Source organism: Labrus bergylta, chromosome 11 (genome assembly GCF_963930695.1).
Source record: "Labrus bergylta chromosome 11, fLabBer1.1, whole genome shotgun sequence".
Lineage (NCBI taxonomy): Eukaryota > Metazoa > Chordata > Actinopteri > Labriformes > Labridae > Labrus > Labrus bergylta.
Genome location: NC_089205.1, coordinates 19,647,623 through 19,673,237, shown reverse-complemented (window position 1 = coordinate 19,673,237; position 25,615 = coordinate 19,647,623). Strand labels below are relative to the sequence as shown.

The following is a 25,615-nucleotide window of genomic DNA, read 5'->3' as shown; positions in this document are numbered from 1 at the left end:
ATACTTACCTCTCTCTTGTGACCTGGCAGACCATGATCTCAGTAACCTCTCAGACAGCCAAAGGCTTCAGGTGAAATCTATCTGTAATACAGAAGTGTTCCAGGAGAATCCTGGAAGAACAAATATCGTTGAACATGACATTGTTGTTAGAGAAGGTGCTTTTGTGAGAAGATTAAGTTGCAGGATCCCTGAGGGCCTGTTGGCCTCACTGAGCAGGGAGGTTGACCTGATGCTGTCCCTGGGGGATCATCGAGTGGTGTAACATAGTGATGCTCAGACCAAAGAAGGGTGGAAGCAAAAGGTTCTGCACTGATTTCAGGTACCTGAATTCAATTTCTTATTTTGGTTCTTATCCAACACCAAGAATTGATGAACTGCTTGTTCACCAGCACGTTTATTTAGCAGTCAACAATACAAACAGCTTAAACACTTAGTTTGATATATTATATTATTATAACCAACCTGTTATCTCATTGTTTTTGTTTTAGGTCTGTTTTTGAGATCATACCTTAGTTTTCATCTTGATGATTTAACATTATATTAAGTTGACCTCTTTTATAGGCCTAGTTCTTATAATTTAGTATATGTAAACTCGGTTTTCTATTTTTTGGTAATATAAAAACCCACCATTTCTTTAAACTTACTCCTGTCTCTTGCGCCTTACTGCTTGGTCCCTAACAATTGGGTGGCAGTAGTGGGATCATTCAGTGGAAGACACAGGATTTTTCTTTTCTCTTCAACTTTTTAAATTTTTTTTTGGTTTTCTACCCTGTTCCCCCTGAAAAGAGGCCAAATGCATTGTGGCGGGAAAAGTGGAAGAAACAAGGAGGGCCTGCCAGCCCAGTGAATACCCAGGAAAGGCAAGCCAGCGATGAAGAGGAAGACAATGGCGCTTCTGGGGTGGTAGAATTACTGAGGGTGAAGGTAAGACGGCAACTCTGTCAGACCTGATGTCCATTCTCCAGGCCCACATGGGTCAGCAAGAGGCCCGGGAGGCTAAGCACAATGAGTTAACTGCAAGGCAAGAACACCGCTTTAAAGCGCTTCAACATCAGTTTTAGCTACTGCAGTTAGAAGTTCAGGCCAGAACAAGTACAAGAACAAGTTCCAGTACCTGATCCTCAGTTTTCAGACTCTGACCCATCAAATGTGGAGGCTCCATTGGCTACCATGCACTATCCTTCCACCCAGGCTGAGGCCTCTGCAGGTCCTTTTCACTCAGGTTGTCCAGGTTGGATAAATTGTCTGATTATGACGACATTGAACACTTCCTCGTCACATTTGAACGTAACGCTGTAGCAAGCCGGTGGCAGAGAGCTGATTGGGTTTTTCACTTAATACCACTCCTTACTGGCAAGGCTAGAGGTGTTTATGTGCATATGGACATTGATGACTCTCTTAATTATGAAAGGTTGAAGTCTGCCATTCTTGCTAAAAATGACATTAACCCCGAGAATTACAGGCGAAGATTCTGCTCCCTGGACGTCAATCCTGATCAGAGACCTAAAGAGTTGTATGTGAGGCTCAAGGAGCTCTTTGGGAAATGGATCCAGCCTAGTGCTGGGCGATATGGCCTAAATTTGATATCACAATATTTTTTTTGCCTAATGTCGATTTGACTCTGTATTTATCGTATATTAATCAAGTTTATAAATGTAGCCTATAAAATTGAATCTCCACTGTATAAAATAACAGTCACCAATTTACTCTTGAACCATTCTGATGCAAAAGTCAATTACAACTTTTATTTAATTAATTGAGCTCTAATTATACAAAATATTGTGTAGTATTTTTCTTATATTTATGTGCTCATGTTTATTCACCATGCTGGTAACTCATAAACCCTTTTCACACATACGGAAATCTCCTGTAAAACTCCAGGCCCCTAGTATTTTCTGCAGAATATCCGAGTGAGCTGATGTCTGAACACGGCCGAATATACTCCGGAGGTTTCCATTTCAGCCAATGGGACCCGAGTGACGTTTATATACAGTGACTGGCTAAAGTGTCTGCACCTACGATCTCTGAGCACGTAATGAACCTGCTGCATTATGTTTTCTGTTCGTCAGTATGTTGTTCTCCACTCTTTTGTGGATGTTGGCATTCCATTGGATTACACATATCATTGATATCAAGGCAAATATTCTCATTATAACGTCGTGTAGTGGACTCTGTTGCTTCGGCCGCTACTTCTGCGTTGTTTATTTACGTCACGTGTTACCTCGGGAAATCCCCCGCGGCCCCTCCCCTCTGACAGGGAAAGTCCCCCGCTGTGAGGAGCATATGTGAACGGCTAGTTCGGGAGAATCTCCGGAGAAGTCCGGGATCAATAGCTGCCCTACCTCCTCTTTGCATACAGAGAAGTACCCCAATCCTCCACTGGTTTCTCTCCTTTTTGAACATTTGCATGGACATGAAGTTCGGGGGCCGTTGGCACTGTTGAGAGACAACTAAACACTTTAAATGCCCTTTCAATTCCTGAACATTTTTTACATCATCTTATTAACATTGAGAAACAAAAAGGGAAGGGGGGGCTGGGGTCTCCTGAGGTAAGACATGGCAGAAAAAAAAACACACAGAAGTAATGGATGGAGCAACATAGTCCACTGTACTATGCTATAATAAGAATATTTGCCCCCCTTTTATGTTACCATGACTTTTTGTTTTTACAGTGTAGCTTGGCTATGGACAACAAACATTTAAAGATGGCTTTTGCTCCCAAATTTGGAAACATGACACATTTTTATCCGCCAATAATTCCCTACGTAGTGTTATTTCTTCTCTGATCATCTTAACCATCTTGTTTGCATAATAGCAGTACAAAGTGTTTATTCAGGGAGTTTTACTGGCACAAACATGTCCAGCCCAGTGGAGTGCTGGAACTGTTTGTTGTTACATTTAATGATAGATAATTTCGAGCATTTTTGAGTTTTTCCCAAAGAGAAGACCCTGACGTGACACTTTACACCCATAGTTGGGCTCAGGAGACCCTCAGATTGGATGTTTCAAGTCTTCCTATGAACTTGGATTAATATGCTTGTAATAACAACCACCTCAGCCATTAAAATACATTTTAAATATTAGATATTCTTTATTCTTCTTTATTCTATATTTCTATGGCTTCTAAAAAACTTGTTTTTCAGCAGTTTGACTCATTACTTATTTATGTTTAGTTTGGCTGCATTTGGATTTTTTTGTTTCCCTTTTCCCCCAACCTTTTCAATGACAATGATTTGTCTCTAAACGTTTTTTAAAGTGAATATATAAAAAAACAACAACCTTCAAATTATCGGTTGTCATACACAGTCTAGCCACTACTTTCCTTATATTTATAATCTTTTATAGTCAGTGTGAAGTGGATGATAAATCACAAACTATGGCATGCCTCTTATCTTGCTTTTGACATATTCTCCAGCGCCTGAGCTGCAGCCTCCAGAGAAACAAAGCAGCTCGAGAGAGCTCTGAGACATCCCTGTGATGCTGCCATACAAAAATAATAACACGATGACACCATACATGACTCAGTGTATAGATACGGAGATAATAAACCAGTCAAAAACCATTGCTACACCACAACAATGCCCAAGCTTTTACAGGAGCTTCTACAGCAAAGACCTCCTCAGCTGTACATTATTGATGGGCCTTAAATTGAATGAGCCTTTGTTCCACCATCGATGGACACAAAGTGTGTGTCTTCCTTACACACAGAGTAGCGGTGAGTAGTGGGGGAGGGAAGCAGGGGTGGGTGACTCACCCTGTCCCATCATGCAGCAGGCGATTCATCCATCACATTAAGAGGTGCTGCATCAATCATTAACAAGAAGCCCCCTGTTGAAAGGATGATGGACAGCTTGACAAATAAGTTAAGATGAAGTGGGACAAGGTGATGTTGGCCTTTTTCACTTTTCCATCAATTTATTCAAGAAACAACAATGAAATATCTAAATGCAGGCAATGAAATGATCCTGAATAAAAATTGCCATTAACCTAAAAGGATGAAAATAATGCATAATGGGTTCTTCTTCAGAGAGCTTTAAACTCCACTAAACTGAACTCGCAGAGTGAATTTACTGATGCTTTTAGGGATTCTGAAGTGCTCGGGCCGAGACGACACTTAATACTTTTCTCATGGGTGGCCAGCTCTTCTCAGAGAAATTCCTGTGGTTTTTCGTAGTCACCCAGGTGTAAGGGATGCATGCTCTGATAATCTAGAAAGCCTGAAAAAAACCCTTGAGAGGATTTTAACTTCAGGTACGAAGACAGATTGGAGCCGTTCATCTGAAATAGGATTATTCCCCCCTTTTGGAAGGATTTGACATTTTAGCTGTCTTAATTCCAACTAAAGTTTCTGGAAGGACCAAAACCGCAAACCTGTTTGTCATCAGTCAGCATACCTTAGACCTGCACCTACTTGTAAAGTAAGAGGTGTAATCAGGTGCACAAACAACATTGAAAGTTCAATGGATCCCTCGGCTCTTTCCTGCTACTTCTTTTGGTTTAATATTTAGTTCAGTCTTATCTATGCGATCAGTTTTTCCTCTTCTTGTCATCTACTGAAAACATTCACGAAATATTATGAACCCATTAAGTTTTATCTGCAGAGCTTTGACAGGAGGCAAATAAAGTATAACAAATTACATGTGAGCATACAGTGGAATATTTAGCAGGAGCATCAAAAATGTTGTTGACAGGGGAGGAAATATCAGACAGTTGGACTTACATTAGTCTGGTGGACAATCCAGATCCAAGCTTATTTTAGTAGCTTGAATGAAAAAAAAAATCTGTCTATTTTTCAGGGACAATTTTTAGATGTTTCTTTATTCATATGTCAATGGTAACTGCAGGACATTGTGGGATTGACTTGAATTAAACATACTTTGCTCAAGTTGACACAGGAAAATGTCAGCTGTAGACATCTGCGAAGCTTTGATGTCCTTTTAATAGTGTTTAGTAGTGACAACAAATGAGCTCTATATATTTAAGAACTATGCTGAGCTTTGGCTACAATACTTGTTATAAGTATAAACATGTTCTTGTATTTAGGATTCTTATGGTTTTGTATATTTACTTTATCAACCAGCCTTTTGTGTTTTTATTCATGAAGGCGTTTTGTAAAATGATGATGTGTCACTATAGTTTATGATAATAACCCTTATTTCTAATCAGAAAATAAAACATGAGGCTATCCAACTTGCATTTTACATTTGATTTTACTGAGGGAAACACATTATAATAAGCTTATTCAAAGGAATTTAAAAAAAAATACATTCAAAGCTCCTGTGAGGAGTTTCTAGCGTATTATGAAATAGACTTAAATGTTGTCTGATTTCTCTTTATGACTAAAAAGCAAACCAGACCGTCGGGGAGAAGATCGACTATTTCTCTGAATTTATTTTCATGCCTGTAACTTCTGCCAACAAGAAGGGGTCAGATGAGGGATTCACAACATGCAGCCGAAACAGCCTTTCTTTTTCTTTTTTTACATTTTCAACAACAAAGATTCACAGTGAGTGATGGACTGTTTATAGACAGCAGGATGAGAAAACACTGTATGCACTAGCTTGACATAACACATTGTCCACAGGGTTTCCAACTAAGATTTTTGTTTTGTTTTAAAGTCTTTGCAGGAGCTCTAATTGAAATGGTTAAAACAAATCCAAACCTACTGTTCAGATTACAAATCATTCCAACTCTGATAACTTTCTTTTTCTGTCGTTCAAGTTTTTCATTTTTGACGGTCAGAGTAACTAATTGCACTTGTAGAGCCAAGAAGTTTGTCAAAGGGCACACATCTAAACACATTTTTCAAAAGAATTTCAGGTTTTTAATTTCCTACTCTCAGCTGAATATGTTCCAACTACTGATTTGGCATTTAACTGAGCTGAACTCACTGGAATCTGATTGGCTCTAAGTTTACGCTCTATCCCTAAAATTATACCAGTCAAGTTTTTCTTTCTAGAGTTATAAGCCTGACTCTGAATCTCCATGGGAACTGATTTACTCACAAAAGAAAGAATGCTAATTGGAGGTTCAAGCTCTCATATTCGCACAAAACACATTGTGCTCCAAGCTTCATGCCAATCACACTGTCTTCATGACGTTGGATTCCTCTTTTTGTTGTACATTTTGCAGCAATAAATGATTGGAGATATCTAAACCCTGTCAGATATTAACAGTCAATTAAATGTATCCCAGGACAGCCCCTGTAGGCTCCACATTATGTTCCCGTGTTCTACATTCACCCCTGTCCACTCCTACTCTCGGCACTAATTGGACCAACACTTCCTCACACACTGACTGAACTGATGCTGTATATACACATGGGCATATGCTGCATTCATATTGTATCACACAAACACCAGCTGCTGAATGGAGAATGCTTGTCAAGCCTTGAAATAACAGGCAGAATATTAGGGATCTTTTTTCTGCAGGCTCTAGTTTCCACAACATTGGATGATTAAATGTGAGCAAAAAAGGAATAGTTGTGTGCATGTGTTTATTGGTGAGACTTAAAGGCAGTTTAGCTTAGCATAAGAACTGCTCAAGAAACGGTTATTACATTTCCTTAAATGTTACACTATCCCCTCAAACAGGAAGTAGAAAAAGAAAAAGGTGTCCCATTAGCTCTTCTTTACTTTCTCTGATATGACGTGAACATGACATTGCTCTTTGCCCACAGTTTCCCAGCTTCACTGTCTCATTACCAGAGGTTAATGGAACAGGTGGACCTTCCCGCTTCCTTCGCCTGTTCAGCAGTTGAGCAGAGTGCTACCTTTGTTAAGTTTTTCACATTTACCTGCACTGAACCCGTCGCAGCACATTAGCACATCACATCAGCCCATTAGCTTGCCGCTGACTCTGTTTATTCAAAGTCATCATATTCGCAGAGTCTTCATGTCCATATGCCTGCCCTAAATTACAACAGGTCTATCAATTTTTCATGATTGTGCTGTCTACTAAACTTAACGTATGGCCCGCAGACAGACTCATTATGCATATTAATTAGAATGGAAATGACAGGACTATTATTCCTTCGGCTGGAGACAAATGAGAACAAAATTCTGATTTTAAAAAAGGACAATTTCATCCTCGTGTCTTTGGCAGATTATGGGAAACAAAGATTTAATGGCAACAACACAATGCTGCTTACAAATAAGCGTACGACATAAGCTGAATATAGCTTGAATATAGTAAGAGACAGTTAAAGATGCTCTGGGAAGAGCAGCAAGTGCATTGCAAATTTCTCTCTATTCTGCTTCCCCCCATGGCTATTAACATTATAGAGGGCAAAGCAGCTGGATCCAAAGGTTAATGTCCACACCATTAGAGAGCGACAGAGCATGCGTTTTATCCCTGTTGGTTTAATTAAATTACAGGGAACTCATAAAAAGGGGGATTTATCCCGCACATACAGTTACTGCAGTCTTAATGGGGCACCACCTTCCAGCACAGCTGATTTATCCCCCTCCCTTTTCAAAGTGGGTCGTCTTCTCACAGAGTTTGTCATGGCCTACTTAACAATACAGGAACTGGTAATTAGATCATTTGTCAAGCCAGCTGATTGCTTGCTTGTTCTTTTCATGGTGTACAGGAGGAGACATCTCACATTTCACTGGGTCACTCTCAAAACTCATCAATCTTACCCTCAAGTAAACCGGAAATTTGGGAAGATTATGAACTCCTCTGCTCTCCATAATGATGTCATGAAGAGATATAAGCTTGTTAATTGTGAACAATGACATAAATCGAGTCTTGATTGATAACTCAACACATGTTTGACAATGGAGAAGCTGTGATTCCCTTCATTTCTGAGTGCTTGACTGTAATGTGTTTATGAATGGCACTGTGATCGATTGGTCCTGAAAATCTCGACTGTAAAACCTGCCCCTCAAAAATTAACATGAAGAACAAAATGGTGATTAGACACCCTCTAGTGGATGATCATTACAAAAACATCACTCCACAAACCTTGGCCCAAACTTTCTTTTATACTATACATAGCACACCAAAAGTTGAACCTATAAGGAAACTCCTCAAAGTGTGAATTTGAAAAACTACTATATTTAACAGTTCTACTTTTTCGACCAGCTTTCCTTTAGTTATATAACAGCATGTGTGCCAGGTCTCAGCTTTATAAATTAATACTTTTCTCTTTCTGTAGAATCCTAAAATGTACTTGTGATAACCAAAACCTTCTTGTGTGTTAGGAATTGTTTCATGTAAACTGTAACGCACTCTAACACAGGGTTGTACTTCAGCCCATGCTTTGTCCTGCAGGTGAGTGTCTGCTGTTAGAAGACACAGCCTCTTGTTTCACATCTTGCAAGCTTTAATAGTTACAGTTATAATACATATTCTGACATGAAAAAAATGGCACAAATATACACAGCAGCAATCATTCACTTCATAGAAATATACAAACTTTCTCAGAACAGTTGCCACATGGGATTCAACATTATTACAAGGATTCAAACTAACTGAGTTCCCCCTGATTTTTTTTCACAGGCTTGAATTCATCCTTTGGAAAATGCTCATTCTGCAAATAAATAACTGAATTTACCCGCTCATTCTCTTAGGATCTTTAAAAATGAATTCATGTAGTCTGTGCGACCCCCAACAGAATGCAGGGTAATGGAGAACTCATTTAGCATCTCGTTCAATTCAATGAATTACACATGCTTATAAAACAGATTATGTCAACACAGGCCATCATAAGTCAGTTGAAATTGTTAAACTCAATCTAAGTGCAATCTACTGATGTTCATGGTTTACACATGGATGTAAATATTTATTAATGGATTGGACAGAAATATTTACTCACTGCCAATAAACCCAGAAACATGTGAGACCAACATGTCAAAATGTCAAACTGTACCTTTAAGAACCCAACCTAGTGACTCTGTGTCTTTCTTTCTTTCTGTCTTTCTTTCCGTAATACCATGCCATTATGAACGCTGCTTTATTCAGACATCACCCTCCATAAAGCCAAACAGTCCCTGAGGGATTGCAAAGAAACATTAAGTGCTCCAATCAATAGTTTGATTCGGTACAGAGGAGTCCTACATACATACATAATGCACCTCCACCAGTATGTGAATGTCACCCTGTCAAACTCATTATATCATTTAGCCTGTGCTGACCCTTCCCTCATCAACATTTATTGGGCTGCTGCTAGCTTAGCCGCTTCAGTTTTCTATAAAAAGATGCTGCCATCAAAATGGCTGCAGCCCCTATCACAACGAGGATAGCGACAGCAATTCCCAGGCCAACAGACGCCGGCCTGCCATCAGACTGGCCACCAGACAGCGCTGTGCACAAATGAGAGTAATAGCATTATGGGACAACTGAAGACATTGTGACACACTGCAGTTAATGATTGCCGTTTAATTTTTGTAAGAATCTAATAAGGAGAAGTTTGTGAATGTTGCTGTTCATAAAGAAGTCAAGTCAACAAATGACGTACTTACCCTCTTCTTTGGAAAGAGCAGCTGCAAGAAGGACGAGAAGAGTCAGTGTTACATTTGAAGGAGATTATTTTACTAAATAAATATTAGTTCCCCTAACCCTATAAGCAAAATATTAGTGACACTGTATAGCAAAGTTTCAGGAGTAGGATCACGCCTCAACAACACCTCTTCTGCTGTTCCCATAAATTCCATCCTAACCCTCTCCTCCCCTTTTGTTCTCACAGTCCACACCCTTCCCTTTCACTTCTTTTCTACATTTCTTTCATTCCTCCTTTCCATAAGACCCTAGAGGGGGTTTGTCATGCCCAATAGTTATGGCTTCCCCAAACCAAATACAGCAAAACTTGCAACAACGCCTAACTCACTCAATCGAATTGTCAAATTGCGTCCTCTATTGCAGTTATAGAAGTACTGACGATTGGATTGTGTCACTTGCGAACACAGCCTCACTTTACTGTCTCCCCTACTTGTAGTATTTCTGCTACGCTATGCTAACTGGTTGCTAGCTGTGGCTTTATATTTATTGAGAACTATAGAAGAAGTGTGAGAATGGTATCAAAAGAGCAAACTGTTCAATAACTTGCCATTGACAAGTTTTAATGAAAGTTGCTGTGAGATATTTACTTTTTAATTCTCCTGGGTGCTGGCATTACAGTGTGCAGATCTTTTGCCTGACTCCCTCAAATTCTCAATGTCATCAGTAGAAATACACAAAGCAAACGTACGGGTCTCTGTCTTGGCCTTTATTGGCACAGTGAGCACAGACGGCTCAGTGATGCTCTCCTGGACCACCGTGGTCTCCACACTCCTCTTCTTCCGGTTGCATTGCTGTGGATCAAACCAGACAGAGAGACACAAGTTGAAGATCTGGCTTGGAATTATAAATGTGTTGACTTGAAATGCATGTGGTGCCTTGCTACCTTGAAGGTGCTGCAGGTGCTGCGCTCACAGAGTCGGGTGATGCAGTGCAGATAGTAGGTGGAGATAGTCTCATTTTGCTGCTCGATGAAGCGGAAAGCCGGGAAGAAGAAGCGTGCCTTTTGGCTATCCCCATTCTCCAGCATAGTGGTAAGTTGATCTTTGGAGCACCTTTCAATAAAAGGCGAACCTCACAAGTGCCCCATTTGCACATCACACGGATACATACAGGCAGTGTATTAATGGAAGAAAGACAGGGAGACTGAACTAAGACTAGGGCTCCCTTTGGATTTATGGTTAGCTCTGTTCACGTGTTGCATTAAGAAGACCTGTAGATATGTGTAAAGGTTTAAACGTAGAGCTGAAACCATCACCAAAGGGAATTTAGATTCCTGAAAGAAGTTCACTCGTTAAAATTAGAGCAGATCTGTGTTTTTCTGACTTACGAGACAAACAGATTGAATAAGGTGGAGTTGGAAGGCTGCACGTTGGTCGAGGCGTAGCACCGATCCAGGAGCACAAAGTACCTGTAGAGATAGAATGAGGTCCCCAGCATCGAGTCAGAGACTCCAGGTCACAGGTGGAATCCTCAAATTTTACAATCTATCAAAACACAGCCATGAGGTCAGAGACGCAGAGAGATGGGAGGTTTTCATCTCGACATTCACTCAGGATTCCAGTCATGGAGCCATTCATACTTAATTTTGTGATGTGAAAAGTGAATGCTTTAACCTTTACTTTTAATCCAAGTTGCATATTTATCGAATTTCCTACATGGAAAAAATTGATCAATGACTGCAGTAGAGAGCACATTGTTTTGAGAAGTGAATGTATAGAATATCATTGTTCATAATTTGTGTAAGGGTTGCTTTAGTTTCATAGTTTCTAAAGACCATAACAAAGCTGCCATTGATTTTATCAGAAACATCATTTTTATAGGATCACTTTCTTCACTGGCTGCTTTTATAAATCTAACACTGAACTCTGCTCATGGTTTATGTCACGTTCTCATCAATGGCAACAGATTTCTTTGAAGATCAGTGTCTCAGACAGTGTGTGTTGGTCTTCATTTGACATCCTAATTATTATAAATATAAGGTAATCATAAATGTGTTTGTGAGCATGTACCTAAATCATGATGAGTACAGGTTTTCATTCTTGTTTTTTAATCTGAGTTTTTTTGGCCTCATCCAGTCACTAAAATTTGATTTCATCATTATTTCATTGAACAGACTTTATTTAAAAATATTATTTGACCTTTTTAGCAGTTATTGATGACAGGAAATGTGGGGAAGAGAGAGTTTTTGGGGATCAAAATGTATGAAACGTCCAAGGCCGGAAGACGAAGCTGTATCCAATGCGTTAAGGACTGTAGTCTCTGTATAAGAGGCGCCTGCTCTTCCCACTGAGCTAAGCCAGTGCTGCAACTTTTAAAAAAAGAGTAAATTCTACATCAACTAGCTGTTGGAGAAATGTGCAACTGAAATGAACATATTTAAGTAGTACAATAGTTATCTCTTTAACCTTTGTCTTTGAAGTGTGATGTATGAATCCGAGTCTGAACCAGTCAAGGAGAAAGATACTGTGTAATGTATATGGTTCTTACTGGGATGTCAGGTTGGATGCCTCCACCTGCACGTAGATGTTTGTTCTGAGTTCCACGCCCAGAGGTGGAATGACCAGGGGTGTGGTGTAATTTACATCCTGGCAGAGGAAGAGTGGGTAAAAAAAGAAAAGGACATTATACAATCTTTACATGAAATAATCTCCTCCAGTTACACTCATAGTCTGTGCCAGGCAGAAATAATGCTACGTATAGTGTTTGGGATGGGTGTCATGTGGCACCTTATACAGGGCCATGCTGAGGGTGCTGATGAAGCTCCCATTGTTGTCCTTCAGAGCAATGGAGGAGGATGACCTAAGAGGAAGAAAAGGGTGAGATCACACTTGGTACAGAAAGGAAATCTTAGAAGTCTTAATGTAATTTTTAACCTACATACTAAAACTTACACGTCCACCTGGGTGTTGTTAATGAGATACTCCAGTGGGTAAGCACAGGAATAGAAATACTTAAGCTCTGCATTGTAGGTGATCGTCCCCATGGTGGGGTCGAAGGATCGGATCACCCCGCTGACGTTCACCGTCTGGATGTTGGAGAAGTCTGAGAATATTCCCGTCCCCGGTGCACTCGTGGTCTGAGGAATTATTTAACAGAACCATGATTATTTAAAAAATGGTTAAAAATAAATGTTGGGCCGCACGTCTTTGGCATAGCAGGCAGCCGTGATGAAATCGGAGTGAGAGAAAGCGGAACAACTATCTGATGCTTCTCAGAAATGGAGACTGGTGGGATTGCGTATGTCTGTTACATGAAATTATGACTCATTTTTTCTTCTCTCAGTGCTTTCTTGTTCATTTAAAGGCAAAAAAAAGACACAGTGCCCATAGACACTGTGAGTTTCCTAAATCTGCTCAAAACTCTCCCCGCCTAAAGCACACAACTTCCAGAATCTCCCTCCCTTATGATTTTAAATTATGAAACTGAATTGATGCAATACTTACCATGAAGTTGCTCCCACAGGCGTTTCCCTCCCTGATGGGGAAGCGGAATCTCACTACAGGAGGGGCCACCGACGTGTCCAGCGTCCCCTGACAGTCCATGTTGTCCCGGATGCTGTTGAGGATCAGTAAGCTTCTGTTGTATCCGGTGTAAACAACGGGGCAGATTTGAATGGCCAGGTCGATGGCAGATGTGCCGCACACCACAGAGATATCAGTGTATTCTGATGGTGATAAGAAAGCTCTGTTATTAAGGGAATGTGATGTGATTTGCTTTTTACCTTGGTAGAATTATACTGTCTTAAATCTTGTTTAGGAGACACATTCAGATGGTAGAATTCTGGGAAAATTGAGAAAATGGCTCTGTGTGTATTGGCAAAGACATCAAATGAAAGCATGTCATTTCATCAAAAAAAGAAGAACCATGGTTAAGAAAACATCATCAATTACTTATTCATTGGGCAGGTTTGAAAATCTATTTTTGTTTCGCAAAACACATTTAGCAGCTCAATTAATACTCTTTCATCTGTGCTAAATAAATATCAGATGTAAAAATGAATCAATACGGCCTCCCTAAAGGTCCACATCTGAACTAAAATCAATATAACCTCTTTAGTCCTAAATAAATACAAGAGATTGAAGGTCAAAGCCATCTCACCAGGTCGTCTAGCGAATGCTCCACATTCAGATAAGGTGAGGGCCTCTCGGCCCGCAATACAAAGGGAGGTCAGGATGAGGAAGCTGAAATAAGCCATCTCACTGCTCTGCCTTCTGTGAAAGAGCTGAGGCAAACACAAGGATGTCAAGCACAGAAAATCCTAATAAATCCAGCACAAGGCAGAAGAAAAGAACATCTGTAGGTCCACTGAAGTGAAGCGTAAAAAGTCCAAATTTAGATGCTTAAACAAGCGCTGTCAGTCAATGGATTGCATCCTGGATCTTACCTCCTCAGTCTCGATGCTGCGTTTGGGTAACAGAGGAGCTGGATGTTTTATATATGGTGAACATGACCACTGTTTGGTCACAACACTGATGTAGGATTGGATGGAAACAAGGTCATTGCCATCTTTGGAGGAGCTGCCTCAGTTTGCGTGTAAACAATTCAGTTTTTGTGGCTCAGGTGCTCTGGTCATCTCCTGGAGGCAAGTGATGAAACCCAACACAGTCCTCTTCAAAGTTACATGTATAAACAACGTCCATAAGGCTTTGTCAGTGTGTATGAAATTCAGCCCCCTTCACCTAAGACTATGAAACTTAATAAACTACGAGTATGTTTGCTTTCTTTAAAGCAGGAACCTCACACATAATAGAGGAGAGGAGCCTGTTGTCTTCTGAGGTGTTTTAATCTGACCTGGATGACCCTGTATTGAGAACATTTATTAATTAATTACCTGTCATATGATGGCTTCAGATGATGATGATTATTGTGTGACATACTTGTATCAAGGAACATGTCAATCACATTGAGAATTTTCCTGACAGTTTTTATGTTCAAGCCTTGAAAAGTTTGCTACTTTTAAAGCGTAAACTGCACAACATTTCTGCAAGAATTTGTGTTTCATGCCATAAGAAAAAAAATATATAGTCCCATATATCCCAAGTTTGAGTTTTGACTTGAATGTCTGGAGAACAGTCAGAAACCTAATCTTGTCAGGTGAGCCACCTGGGAAGAGAAGGCACTTATTGGGGTCAAGTTGGAAGATGGGAGTTTCCACAAATCTTTTGTCAAAATGTATGACACCACATCGTCAAACACAGGACACTCTGCTATTGTCATGACGTGTTCACTTAAACATGTTAAGAGTCCTTCAGTACCAGGTGCACACATTTATTCCATCTGTTTAAAAAACAACAACAACAACATTTTTCATGGTCTTGACTTTCCTGAAGCTTCCTTTCGAGGTTGGAAGGCCAGTTTGATCAATTATTGTTGACATTAAACCGAGAAGACAGATGATAGCATTCATTCCTCTCATTCCAGTTATCTGTGGTCATTTAGCACGCAGAATACATCACAAAATGACTGTTGAAATGAAGGATTAGAGTGATAAAGAGCGGTGAGAGCAGCAGAGACCTGCGGGTCACAAAATCAGCCGTAGAGACCCACACGTGAGATGCAGCTGCCGCCGAAAGACATTTATATAGGTCACAGGATTACAAATCAATACCACACAAAAATTGAGAGATTAATTCTTGCAGGCTTCATATGTACCTGGTATTTTCTTTATTTTCCTGGAGATTGGACACCCTCAAGGCAGTTACATTCGGAAACTTCTCATACAGACAACCGAACCAAGTTGCTTGAATATGATGATACTGTACAGGTAATCCATTTTGTTTTTTTAATGGTTTATTTTACTTGACATAATATCCCTATCACCAAAAGAGGATTTTGCCTGACAGTTGATATGGTCATAAATAATTGTCTAGATTTTCATTTATAATGCACTTTTTTAAAATATCTTTTGTCTAAATTAAAATCTCTCTCATGTTAATGTTGAGCTTGACAGTTTGTTCTTGACCTTCAAATCCGCAGCTGACATCTCAACCAAAAGTGTACACGTGAGGAATCTCTTTTCCCCTCCTCTTTCCTCTTTCTGTGTTTTCTTGTTTGTGTGTTCATATGGAACTGGTTGTGGATCCACACACTTATAGCCAACAATCAAGCTGAGGATAAAAGCTCAGCTTTTAGTCTTCTACTCATCACCAGATTGTCCATTTACCCAGCGTGACATTCAGCTCAGGCTCTTATTTGAAATCATTTTTTAAAATCTAGTTTCATCTTGCTAATCATGTCTTTACCTGGGTTCAGATTTCTGTGCCACCTGTAACCCAGCGCCCAGCTCCAGGATCCCATCATTCACAACCAAGTCAGCCTCTGACCTCAAATTAACTCTGGAAATGTAGACACTGCAACCACACTCTCTCACGCCTCAGACATCCCAGCTAGTATCGCCTTTACAATGTCAGACTTGTTACAATAAGCACTCCTTTAACCTTACTTTATAACCGGCTGAATTTGTTTCAACAGTACTAGCTTGTTCCAAACCTTTCAAACAGACAACAACATCTTTGAAACTTTGTCATTGCAAAAAAAGCCGGTTGACATTACTTTATATTGGCTAATTAAACATAAAAAAGTAATCGGAAGTAGTTAATAAAAATCTGAAAATTTTAAATTTAAATTATTCCTTTGCTGAGAGTTAGCTGACAAGATTGCTAATCCAAGAGTTAGCTAAACATTGAAATCTGTATGTAGAGTTATTAGCTTTAGGAGATGCTAAGCTTAGTATAAGGACTGGAAACAAGGAGGGAATGCTAGACTGGATCTTTCCAAAGATACATTTACTTTACAGAGTTTGATGTTACTGTATTCTAGATCTTTCACAGCTTTATGATTGCTATAACCTTTCCCTTTTGCTGCGTTTTTACTTTCTTTACATCTCTGGTCCCCTTGTTCTTGGGTCTGTGGGTCTGTTGTGATTTGATTTGATTTGCTTGGTTGTCGAAGCACTTTGCGTACTCTTGTTTCCAAGGTTAATATACACTATGTGATACACTTTTTTTGTTAGAGTGAGTTAATGAGCGAGTGAGACAAGTTTAGCATAGATAAAGCAGTCTGTTCATAAGCGTAATAGATGTGAGGTTGTTATAATTGTTTGGGTTGGCTTGGGCTGTGGTGGTGGAGCCCTTCTGATATATTTTTATGGGGGATAGAATTTCTGGTGACACCCCTTAATAAAGGCAAAAAAAAACCACATCACAATATACAGATTTAATAATGTGTGTACAAGGAGAGTGTACATGTACATTATAACTTTGTTTAACATACTTATCATAAAGTCAGTATCAAGGTGTTACTATACAAAAGGTGTTGTTTCATTTAAAGCTGGGGTTCCAAACACCTGAGGCTGTGGTTGTTGTGAGGCGGGACTTCTTCAGGAGGCGGACCGACAGCAGGACTAAGCCCACGCTGACCCCTCCCAGGATGACCACGCCTGAGATCAGAGAACTGGTCACAGGGTTCATCTGGTGGGAGGGGGAACCAGATGCTGGGGGATGGAGAGGCGAAGAAAAGCAGAAACTTGAAACACAAATGATCGACAACGTGACCTGAGATAGTGTCTTTTTTTCTGTTCAGAAAGAGAAGTTGGACCTTTTGGACTAGTGCTATTTTAAACCTTTCTGTGTTTTGTAACATAGCGTAAGGGGGCTTACCAAGTTGGGAGTTGTTGACAGGAGTTTCATCTGAAAAATTCAAAAGAGTTTATTAGAGAAGTTTTTACATTTACAATTAAATCCAACATCTCTGTTGGATTTCTCTCCATTTTCAAATCTCATCTCAAAACACATCTTTTTAAACTGGCATATTCAGTCTGATCATTCTCCACCCGTTCTCATAACTCCTTTACATCCTGTACATTTGTGTTTTTTAATGTTAATTTTATCGTTGTGTTGTTACTTTGTTGTTTTTTATCTCTGCTCTGTAAGGTGACCTTGAGAGCGCCTTTAAATAAAATGTATTATTATTATTATTATTTGTTTAGCAAGGAATAGTTTGACAATAGTTTGGGAAATTTAATTTCTTCTACTTGCTAAGATAGGCTAAGCAAACTTTCTTCTTGAAGCACTTTGAATTGCCTTGTTGTTTAAACTTGCCTTGCCTCGAAACAACCTCATATTATGATTAAGGACGTATCTCCCAGCAAGAAAGTGAAGAGGCATATTTCCAAAAATGTTGAGCCAACTGTCCATTTATTGTTCATACCACTTCTGGTGATGATTGGTCCAGCGGTGATGATGGCGTTTCCAGACGCTGCTGGTGGAGAATCAAGGCTCTCATCTCGCCTACGCCGTCGACCGCAGATCTGCCAACCACATGATAAGTTTCAGCTATCGCTAAGATAAGGTGACACATTGAGTCAGAAACTGAAACTCCAGATTTTCTTAAACTAACCGGTATGAGCATGATGCAGTCGTCTGCGCGGCACAGCTTGGTGACACAGTGCAAAAACACAGTGGACATCTTTTGATGTCTGTGTTTGACAAAGCGGAAAACCTCGAAGGAAAAGCGTCCCATCTGGCTCTTACCATTCTCAAAAACTGTCGTCTGTGGGTCTTTGTAGCAGCTTTGTCAAAAGGTATAACACACAGACATAAGTGCACACGTTGAATATTACTAATGTGTAGAGTTTTGCTTAAGCAGACATGGAGAAGAAAAAGTTGCATTCAGGGGGGATAAGCCATTTGGGGAGCCTGAATAGGTAATGACTCCCTTTTGCTGTTTATCAAGTCATCATTGTAAGGGGGGGGGGGGGGGAGTGAGATTACCCAAAGAAAAGGTCATAGCGGAGTTCATCATTAGGATTCCCCGAGGGGGTCGCATAACAGTAGTCCATCAAGATGTTCCACCTGCAGAAGGACAACACTGTGAGACAGGATGGAGGATAGAGATCTAACTGCACATGGGAAAGTAAGGATCAGGGCTTTCTCTGCCAGACTGGCGCCTTCAAGCAGAATAATACTATAATTGCATAATGAACATAAGCAAACCTTAGAAAAAAAGAACTAAATCTGTACAATATCTACTTCAAAGAAATGATTGTTCCGCAGGCAAAAGGTTTGCTACGTGAACGACATATGTTTAAAGATTTGGGACGCCGGAAAACCCTTTTAAAAGTGGTGAAAATCAGATGTGATGTGATACCGTTTGTCTAAGTTTGTGGCTTTAACAGCAGCAAATACTCGAGTTTTCAGAGCCAGCCCAGCCATCGGGATGGAGAGAGGTTGGTTGTAGGTTGAATCCTGTACAGAAATAAAAGAGAAATAATATAAGGTATTCATTCAAAATTTGAAACTGAATCAATAGAGGTGCTCGTTCATGACATCATGAGTCTTTAAATAGTAAGGCTGGCTCTATTTTTGTTGTTGTCACTTCATCCTTTAGAAAATCAAAACTGAGGTTACTCTGCAAAACTTTTCTGTAACACTCAACACCAAGGTTAATTGTCCCTACAGAAAACGTAACTCAGAAAGGACAGGTGAAAAATGGCCACTGTACTCTTGTAAAAACATTCCCCCAACATGAATAAAGTTTGTTGGGGCTACTTTTTGTGGCGGATTAATACACATCTGATGCTCTTCCTAGCAGTAGTGATAAAGCGTTCTGTATTCAGTCAAAATAAACATCAGTGCAGACTTGTGATGAAAGGAATTTTAAACCAGTATCTGCTATTGTCTCTTAATGGGATTTATTGACAATAAGAAAAGTATGAAATCTAACCAGACTTATATGGATTTATCTGTTGACATTTTCTCTAAGTAATTCTAAGTATTTAGCCTTTCATTTAGTTGAAAGATTAATTTATAGTTTTACAACATGAGCCTTACAATCATTCAGTGTATCCTACAGAATCTAATCATTATGTCCATGCTTTGAAGAAAGAAACGACTTAACACAAGTTGAATGCAGCAGCTTTGTACTCACGTTGTAAAGCATCAAACTCAATGTGCTCACAAATGTACCGTTGCTGTCCTTGACGGATACGGCAGCAGAGGAGCTGTGAAGAGATTCAACACATACATTTCAACTCTATATTCCCTTTGCAGATGTTTGCCCAATAAATATGATTTAAAATGTAAGACATTATAACCATAAAACGTCCTGACATTAATTAATGTATTTATGAGTTGAGGGAAATGTATGCATATGAGTTTGCATCTTAGTCATTAAGGAAAAATGGCATAATGTAAAATAAATGGCTCTCAGTATAAAATTAGTTTTACACCAGGCGCTTAATTGTTAGTGCAGCTTAGGAGAACAATAAATAATTCTTAATTATTTTAAATTTAATGGAAAAATCCTCCTTTCAAATCATACATGGTGAAAGATTTCTCTGGGATTTGTTTTGGCGGGAACTTACGATGCCAGCTGTGAGTTATTGACCAGGTATTCCAGCGGGTAGCTGCAGCTGAATTTATACAACAAACCGGGCAGGTAGCTTATAATAGTGGGAGGGTCAGGTGTGTCGATATAACCGGAGACATTCCCGATTTGTACCAGAGACATGTTCCCATAAGCGTTGGCCCCGTATGCTGTGCTGACCTGCAGAGAGAAACATCTCAGCCGTGTCATTTTGCTTTCTGCTCGCTCAATAAACAGCATGTTGAGGCTGCTTATTGATTTTATTAAAACCATGTTCTCTGGTTTGTGTATTCTTTACCACCAGGCTGTTTCCGCAAGCCTCCAGAGTGCTCAGGCTGATGCTGAACAGGACCGCCGTGGGGAAGGTGTTGTTGTTGATGAAGCCGCGGCATTGGGAGTCAGTGTGGCGACCGTTCAGGGCTAAATCTGCGTCGGTGTAGCCGGAAAAGAGCACGGGGCAGAAGTTGATCTTTAAGGTGATGGTTTGAACCCCGCAGTACACACTGATATCCCGCTCACCTGGAGGAGAGGAGGGGTTAATGACGTGTTTTTGAACTAAGAAGACAGTCAGAGGTCGTAACAATCTGTGAGTACTGCTCAAACAAAAATCCCTCATGATCCCTAATCCCAAACTGCTTTTGCTAATGCATGGGCCAGAGTTAGGAAGTACTGTTGGTTTTGATAAGCGAAATGTTCCAAAATTAGTATGAAAAGAAAAGTATGCAAATTGAAATCCTGCAGAAAAGATAACAGTCCAGGTTTGCATGTTGCAGCTTTGTTGAAACAGGCTCCAGGTCTTTGTAACCCCGAACACAGCTGCCTTCCTTTCTTTAAAAGCATTTGTCACACATCTCAGGGGTCAAATAGTCCCTGATTTCATGGCAGGAATGATCCCCGTAGGATTCTAGTACCATGAAATCCAGGTTCTTAAAAAAACAAAAAAACAGTGATTGAAAAACAGTGAGCTCAAAAAAAGGCAAGGAAATTGAACGTAGCTTCATCAAAAGCACTGCTGCGAAAGTAAGAGACACGAGGCTGAAGTCCAATACGGACCAGCTTTAAAGGAGGTCTAACAATCAACACATGTTTAAATCTTCAAATTAATATCAGTCAGCAAATGGAGCTCAGAGACATCATCAACCAAAGTTAGAAAATCATCCATAAGAAACCTTTTTTAGACAGCAATATATTTAATACCAGAAGATTTGTTTTTCTTAATTATTTGAATGCTCAGTTAACTTAACTCTTTATAACAGTTACAGACTTGTTAAAAGAAAAAGTGTTACCATTTTTTTTTCTTACTCCATTTTGCCCAAATGATTATGGCTGATTGTTTGTTTATTACAAAAGCATCAAAAATAAGTAAACTAAGATATGTCTTTTTTAGCCAGACTTAGCTTATATCCATTCCTTTTAAAATACACCTGTACTATATGCCAAACTGGACAATAATAAAGGACAGGTAGTATAATTACTTAAAACTTCAGTTCAGTATTTGAATCAATTACACTTTTAATTATCTTCTGGTCACATGTTGTGTTAACTCGTCACCATGAAGTTTTATCAGATGCAAGAGACACTTTTTTTTTTTTTTATTAATGTTTTTGTCCAAAAATGTTTAAGCTGAAAAACATAACAAAGCTTTAACCATGAATAATAAATTCTATTTAAAAGATGAAATTTGCCTGAGAATGATTTGTGCGCGTGTACAAACAGTTAATAAATGCCTTAAACACAATTTAAGTCTTGTTCATGTGTTATAGGCCTACTGTACTGTTAAGCATTCATTAAATGCTAACTCATCCATCAAAGATTATTCATTGAAGGAGCTATACTCTGGACATACATACATACATAAACACATTAAAATGTCCTTGTGTTTGCTTCATTATAGAGAAGTGTATGAACTATACAGTACAACATGTGCAGAATTCTCACCAGGAAACCTGCTGTGGAAGTTTGCGTCACAGTTGTATCCATTGAACTGAGCGGAGACTGGCAAGGCATTACTCATCAGCAGGACGACAAACAACATTGGCGTCATTTCAGCACTCGAGACAGGTTTGCCCACTGTCATCTTCACAAGGTCAACATGGCATTAATCACATTCCTCGGGTACGTGTTCAGAAACAGCACTTGTCCCTCAAATTAGATGTTCAAAAACAAGGTTCCCCTGCCTCGCCTGTTTCCCCGACTGCTGCACGCTCTGACCTCTATCAGAGAGCTACAACCTTCTTTCCCCAGGTCCCCTAATCCTTCTTATCCTGCTCCCTCTGGCCCCTTTTTACCTCAGGCGCTCACGTTGTCCCAAAACCTCGATTACCCAGCCCCCTTTTAAACAGAGGTCACCCCTCTTTCAAGCTTATTTCATCCCCCCTTCCTCCTCGACCCCTGTTTCTAATTTTTCTTCAATGTTTACCTGCCTCCTGCTTTTTTTTCCCCCCTCACAGTAATTGTTTGGAACCGCTCTTCCCCTTGTTTGAGAAAAAGTTTCAACTGTGGCTGTAGTTTTTTGAGTAGCCAAACTAAACACAGCATCAGGCTTATCTGCTTTGTGTGCACAGATGGGAAAGATAGATTTCCCTAACATTTCAGCGCAGAACATGGGAAACTCTGTCAGATCTGAATGGCCTGGACAAATCTTTTCACAGCGCCCAGAAACCTGAGCACACTCGGAGGGTTCCCACTCATCTCTCCTTGGTCTGATCTCCGTCTGTCAGCTCACAACAACGGTGGGGCCTCAGCAGGAGGGGGGGCATCCCGGGAATTAAGCTGTCATCGGTTGCCGTTGCTGCTCGCATTCACATGAACATAAAAGTCAGCTCACGGTCTGATGCAGGGCTGTGTGTGGGTAATTGTGATGCACAAGGCATCACTTAGAGTAAAGGCTTTCAGTGGTGTGTACAGCTCCAGCACAGTGCTGTGTTAGAGGCTCTTGAGGCTAAAAGAGGAATCTTTGGTCTGTTTTACACTTTTAAACTTTGCCTCAAGATCACAGACTCACCACTGATTCCACGGCAGCCCCTCTAACAAAACAGGAGAAGTATTACTCGTATGTTAAACTTGTATCAGGAGAAGCAACTACAACTCTTGAGAACATATAGTACTTTTTTTTAACCTCTAAACTGAACTGAAGGATATAAAAATAATGCTTATTGTATCATTGAAATATTTAATTACTGCGTAAACCCCCCAAAACATACAGTTCTTGTCCAGTATTTTGGAACTTCACTGTCCTGTCTGTGATCTATTACCAAGTCCCTTTTTTTAATAAATTGAGACGCACAACTTAAAAAGCACAACAATTACAGCATAAAAAAAAGGCTCAGTTATTTACTAAAAAACCTGGGCACTTTTGTTTTAAGTCAATTTTATAAACAAAGAAATTGCATCCAGTGTTTGAAAATGAAGCCAATGTGGAAGTACAACAGAGTGCAGTTTCTCATGTTACCATTTGAGGCTGGCTCCAAATGCCCAGGAAATCCCATTAGATCCCATATTAAAAGTATGCAATAATCATACAGGAAACCATTTTGGTCTAAATAGCTAATTTCTATTTGTCTACACTGTATGAGGGCTGAATTTATTCATTTTGATTAAGAGACATGCACACATTTAGGTGTGAACATTTCTTTTGTGTAACCTGAAAAAGCTTGTATTATATACATCTGCAGGCCAGCAAAAAGCTCCATCTACTTTCATGGATTAAAAAAAAGTAGTTAGTTTCATCTCTGATGACCTATGGTCTTTCTGCTACATCTACAGCAGACTGCCTGGATGACAACGGATTGTTTAATCATAACTTTTTAGGTAATAAACAAAAAAAAAAAATCCCTAAACTTTTTCATAAAGCTTCAACACCATGTTTTAAAGAACGATATGTGTTAAAAATTACAGATCATTCAAGGCGACCCTTCCTGACTGGTGATCAATATTGGATGACAATGTCAAACTTCAGATGCTGTGATAAGTTCAGAACAAAAAAAATGTTGGATGCGATCCTGTAAAGTTTGGTGCAGAACAGTTGAACTTATGGGACCCTTGACTTTTCATCTGAGTCGATATCAGTTTAGAACAAATGTTTATGCACCTAACAGTTTCATAGTTAAAACAAAGTGCCACAAAGAGGTGCTGGCGGACCATGAGTCTTTGCCCTGTTTACATCCTGATGCCAAAATGTCAAACGAGTGTTATATGGTTGGTTTGTGCTAAGATTGTAGATTGTAGAGTATAGGCACACGTGAGGCACAATAGAAATGTCTCATGGCAAATAGCAAACATTATGAGGCTGAATTTCAATTAAGATGTTCAGTTTCAGGGTTCAGGTGTTATTCTTATATGCTTACTGTCACTGAGTTAAGACATGGTCTCCAATTTCTCTGTCCATGTGTGTTGCACTCAGTCTTAGACCAAAGTTACTAGAAGACAAAAAACTTTCATTTTGGAAATCTACTTACAAATAGTTCTAGTTTTTAAAAAGTAATCAGGATTTTACTAAACGTCGGGGGCACTGAGGTTTTAACCAGCATAACTCTTAAAGGTGTAGATAATGCATATTCTTATAACTTTCTTCACTTGTGAATTTGGTTTGTGCCTTAGTGAGTATGAAATAATCAGAAATGCAATATTCGATGTTCCTATTTTACATTGTGCAGGTGCTATTTCTATTAAGTGTCCTTCAGGCACCCTTTTCGTCTGCTTTGTATAACTGAAATCAGGGAAATGCAGACTTTCTGGACAGTTTGTCAAAAATGTTATCCCTTTTTTTTGTTTATCCATTAGTTTGGATTCTGTCATTGCAACTGGTTAATTTTTGAGGCTCTAGACTAAACTAGTTTGGGGAAAGTGTACAATAATGGTAGGGGGGTCTGGGGACAAATTTTTGCCCTGAGGCACCAGAGCAGGTTGTTTCAGCCCTGTTGGGCAAAGGTCAACTGTTTAAGACCTTATGAATTATTATTATTATTATTTTTTAAACCTTAAACTCAATGAAACAACTATTTCACTAGTGCTAAACACTAACCCTTACATTTATGTCTAGCAAAATAAAAATGAAGTATGGGTAACCTTATATGCTAAAATGGTTATTCACATCCCACCCATCATACAGTCACCCTCATCACACAACTCTCCTGAGCATCTCTCTGCTTACACTCTTCCTGGCCTCTGGCCTCACGTGTCACACTCAGATCCGGACCTAAGCCACTCCCTCTTCAGCTGCAGGTGTTTGTTATTCACTGCTGCTCACCTGCCGTGATGAGGTAGAGCTGAAATCAAATATGAAACGCTTACGAGTAGACATTCAGAGCAAACCGGATCAGGTGGCCACATATACATAAAAGGAATACATCAGGTGAACCCCTTACCATACTCCTTATTTTACAGATCCCACCCTGCAAATGGCCTATTTAGCTAATGTATAGGAATATGCTCTACTTCTGTGCTTGGGTTTCTTTCTTTAAGATATAAGAAACACGTGCTTTAACAGCCAAAACAACAGAAAAATACTTGAAGTCTTGTTTTTCATTGTTGGTTTTCTTCATCATACATTTCCTGATTCCTTGGTCATAAAATAATTGAGGATTACTTTCATTATACTTTATTTTGCACCACAAAGCAGCTGGAAAACATTCTTAATCATACGAACAGTGTCTATTGTAACTCTCTCTCTCTCTCTCTCTCTCTCTCTCTCTCTCTCTCTCTCTCTCTCGAGCTTTGTGAATGCCTCCTGTAGGTCGTGCTGCTC

General features: G+C 39.6%; 2 protein-coding genes across 2 annotated transcripts; both read right to left on the bottom strand.

The window, feature by feature from the left end:
• Positions 1-8,306: 8,306 nt before the first annotated feature.
• LOC109998885 (zona pellucida-like domain-containing protein 1) lies at positions 8,307-13,918 on the bottom strand. Its single transcript, XM_020653810.2, has 11 exons — positions 13,889-13,918; positions 13,603-13,726; positions 12,948-13,168; positions 12,396-12,580; positions 12,231-12,303; positions 11,992-12,089; positions 10,832-10,912; positions 10,388-10,556; positions 10,193-10,295; positions 9,468-9,488; positions 8,307-9,308 (listed from the first exon to the last, which is right to left on the bottom strand). The coding sequence occupies exons 2-11, from the start codon at positions 13,697-13,699 to the stop codon at positions 9,172-9,174; spliced, it is 1,185 nt and encodes a 394-aa protein (XP_020509466.1). The 5' UTR covers positions 13,700-13,726; positions 13,889-13,918; the 3' UTR covers positions 8,307-9,171.
• Positions 13,919-16,689: 2,771 nt separating this feature from the next.
• On the bottom strand, positions 16,690-22,175 carry LOC109999987 (zona pellucida-like domain-containing protein 1). Its single transcript, XM_020655187.2, has 10 exons — positions 21,808-22,175; positions 20,168-20,388; positions 19,868-20,049; positions 19,432-19,504; positions 18,652-18,749; positions 18,276-18,356; positions 17,902-18,073; positions 17,713-17,812; positions 17,163-17,192; positions 16,690-16,996 (listed from the first exon to the last, which is right to left on the bottom strand). The coding sequence occupies exons 1-10, from the start codon at positions 21,944-21,946 to the stop codon at positions 16,824-16,826; spliced, it is 1,269 nt and encodes a 422-aa protein (XP_020510843.2). The 5' UTR covers positions 21,947-22,175; the 3' UTR covers positions 16,690-16,823.
• Between the last annotated feature and the right edge of the window lie 3,440 nt (positions 22,176-25,615).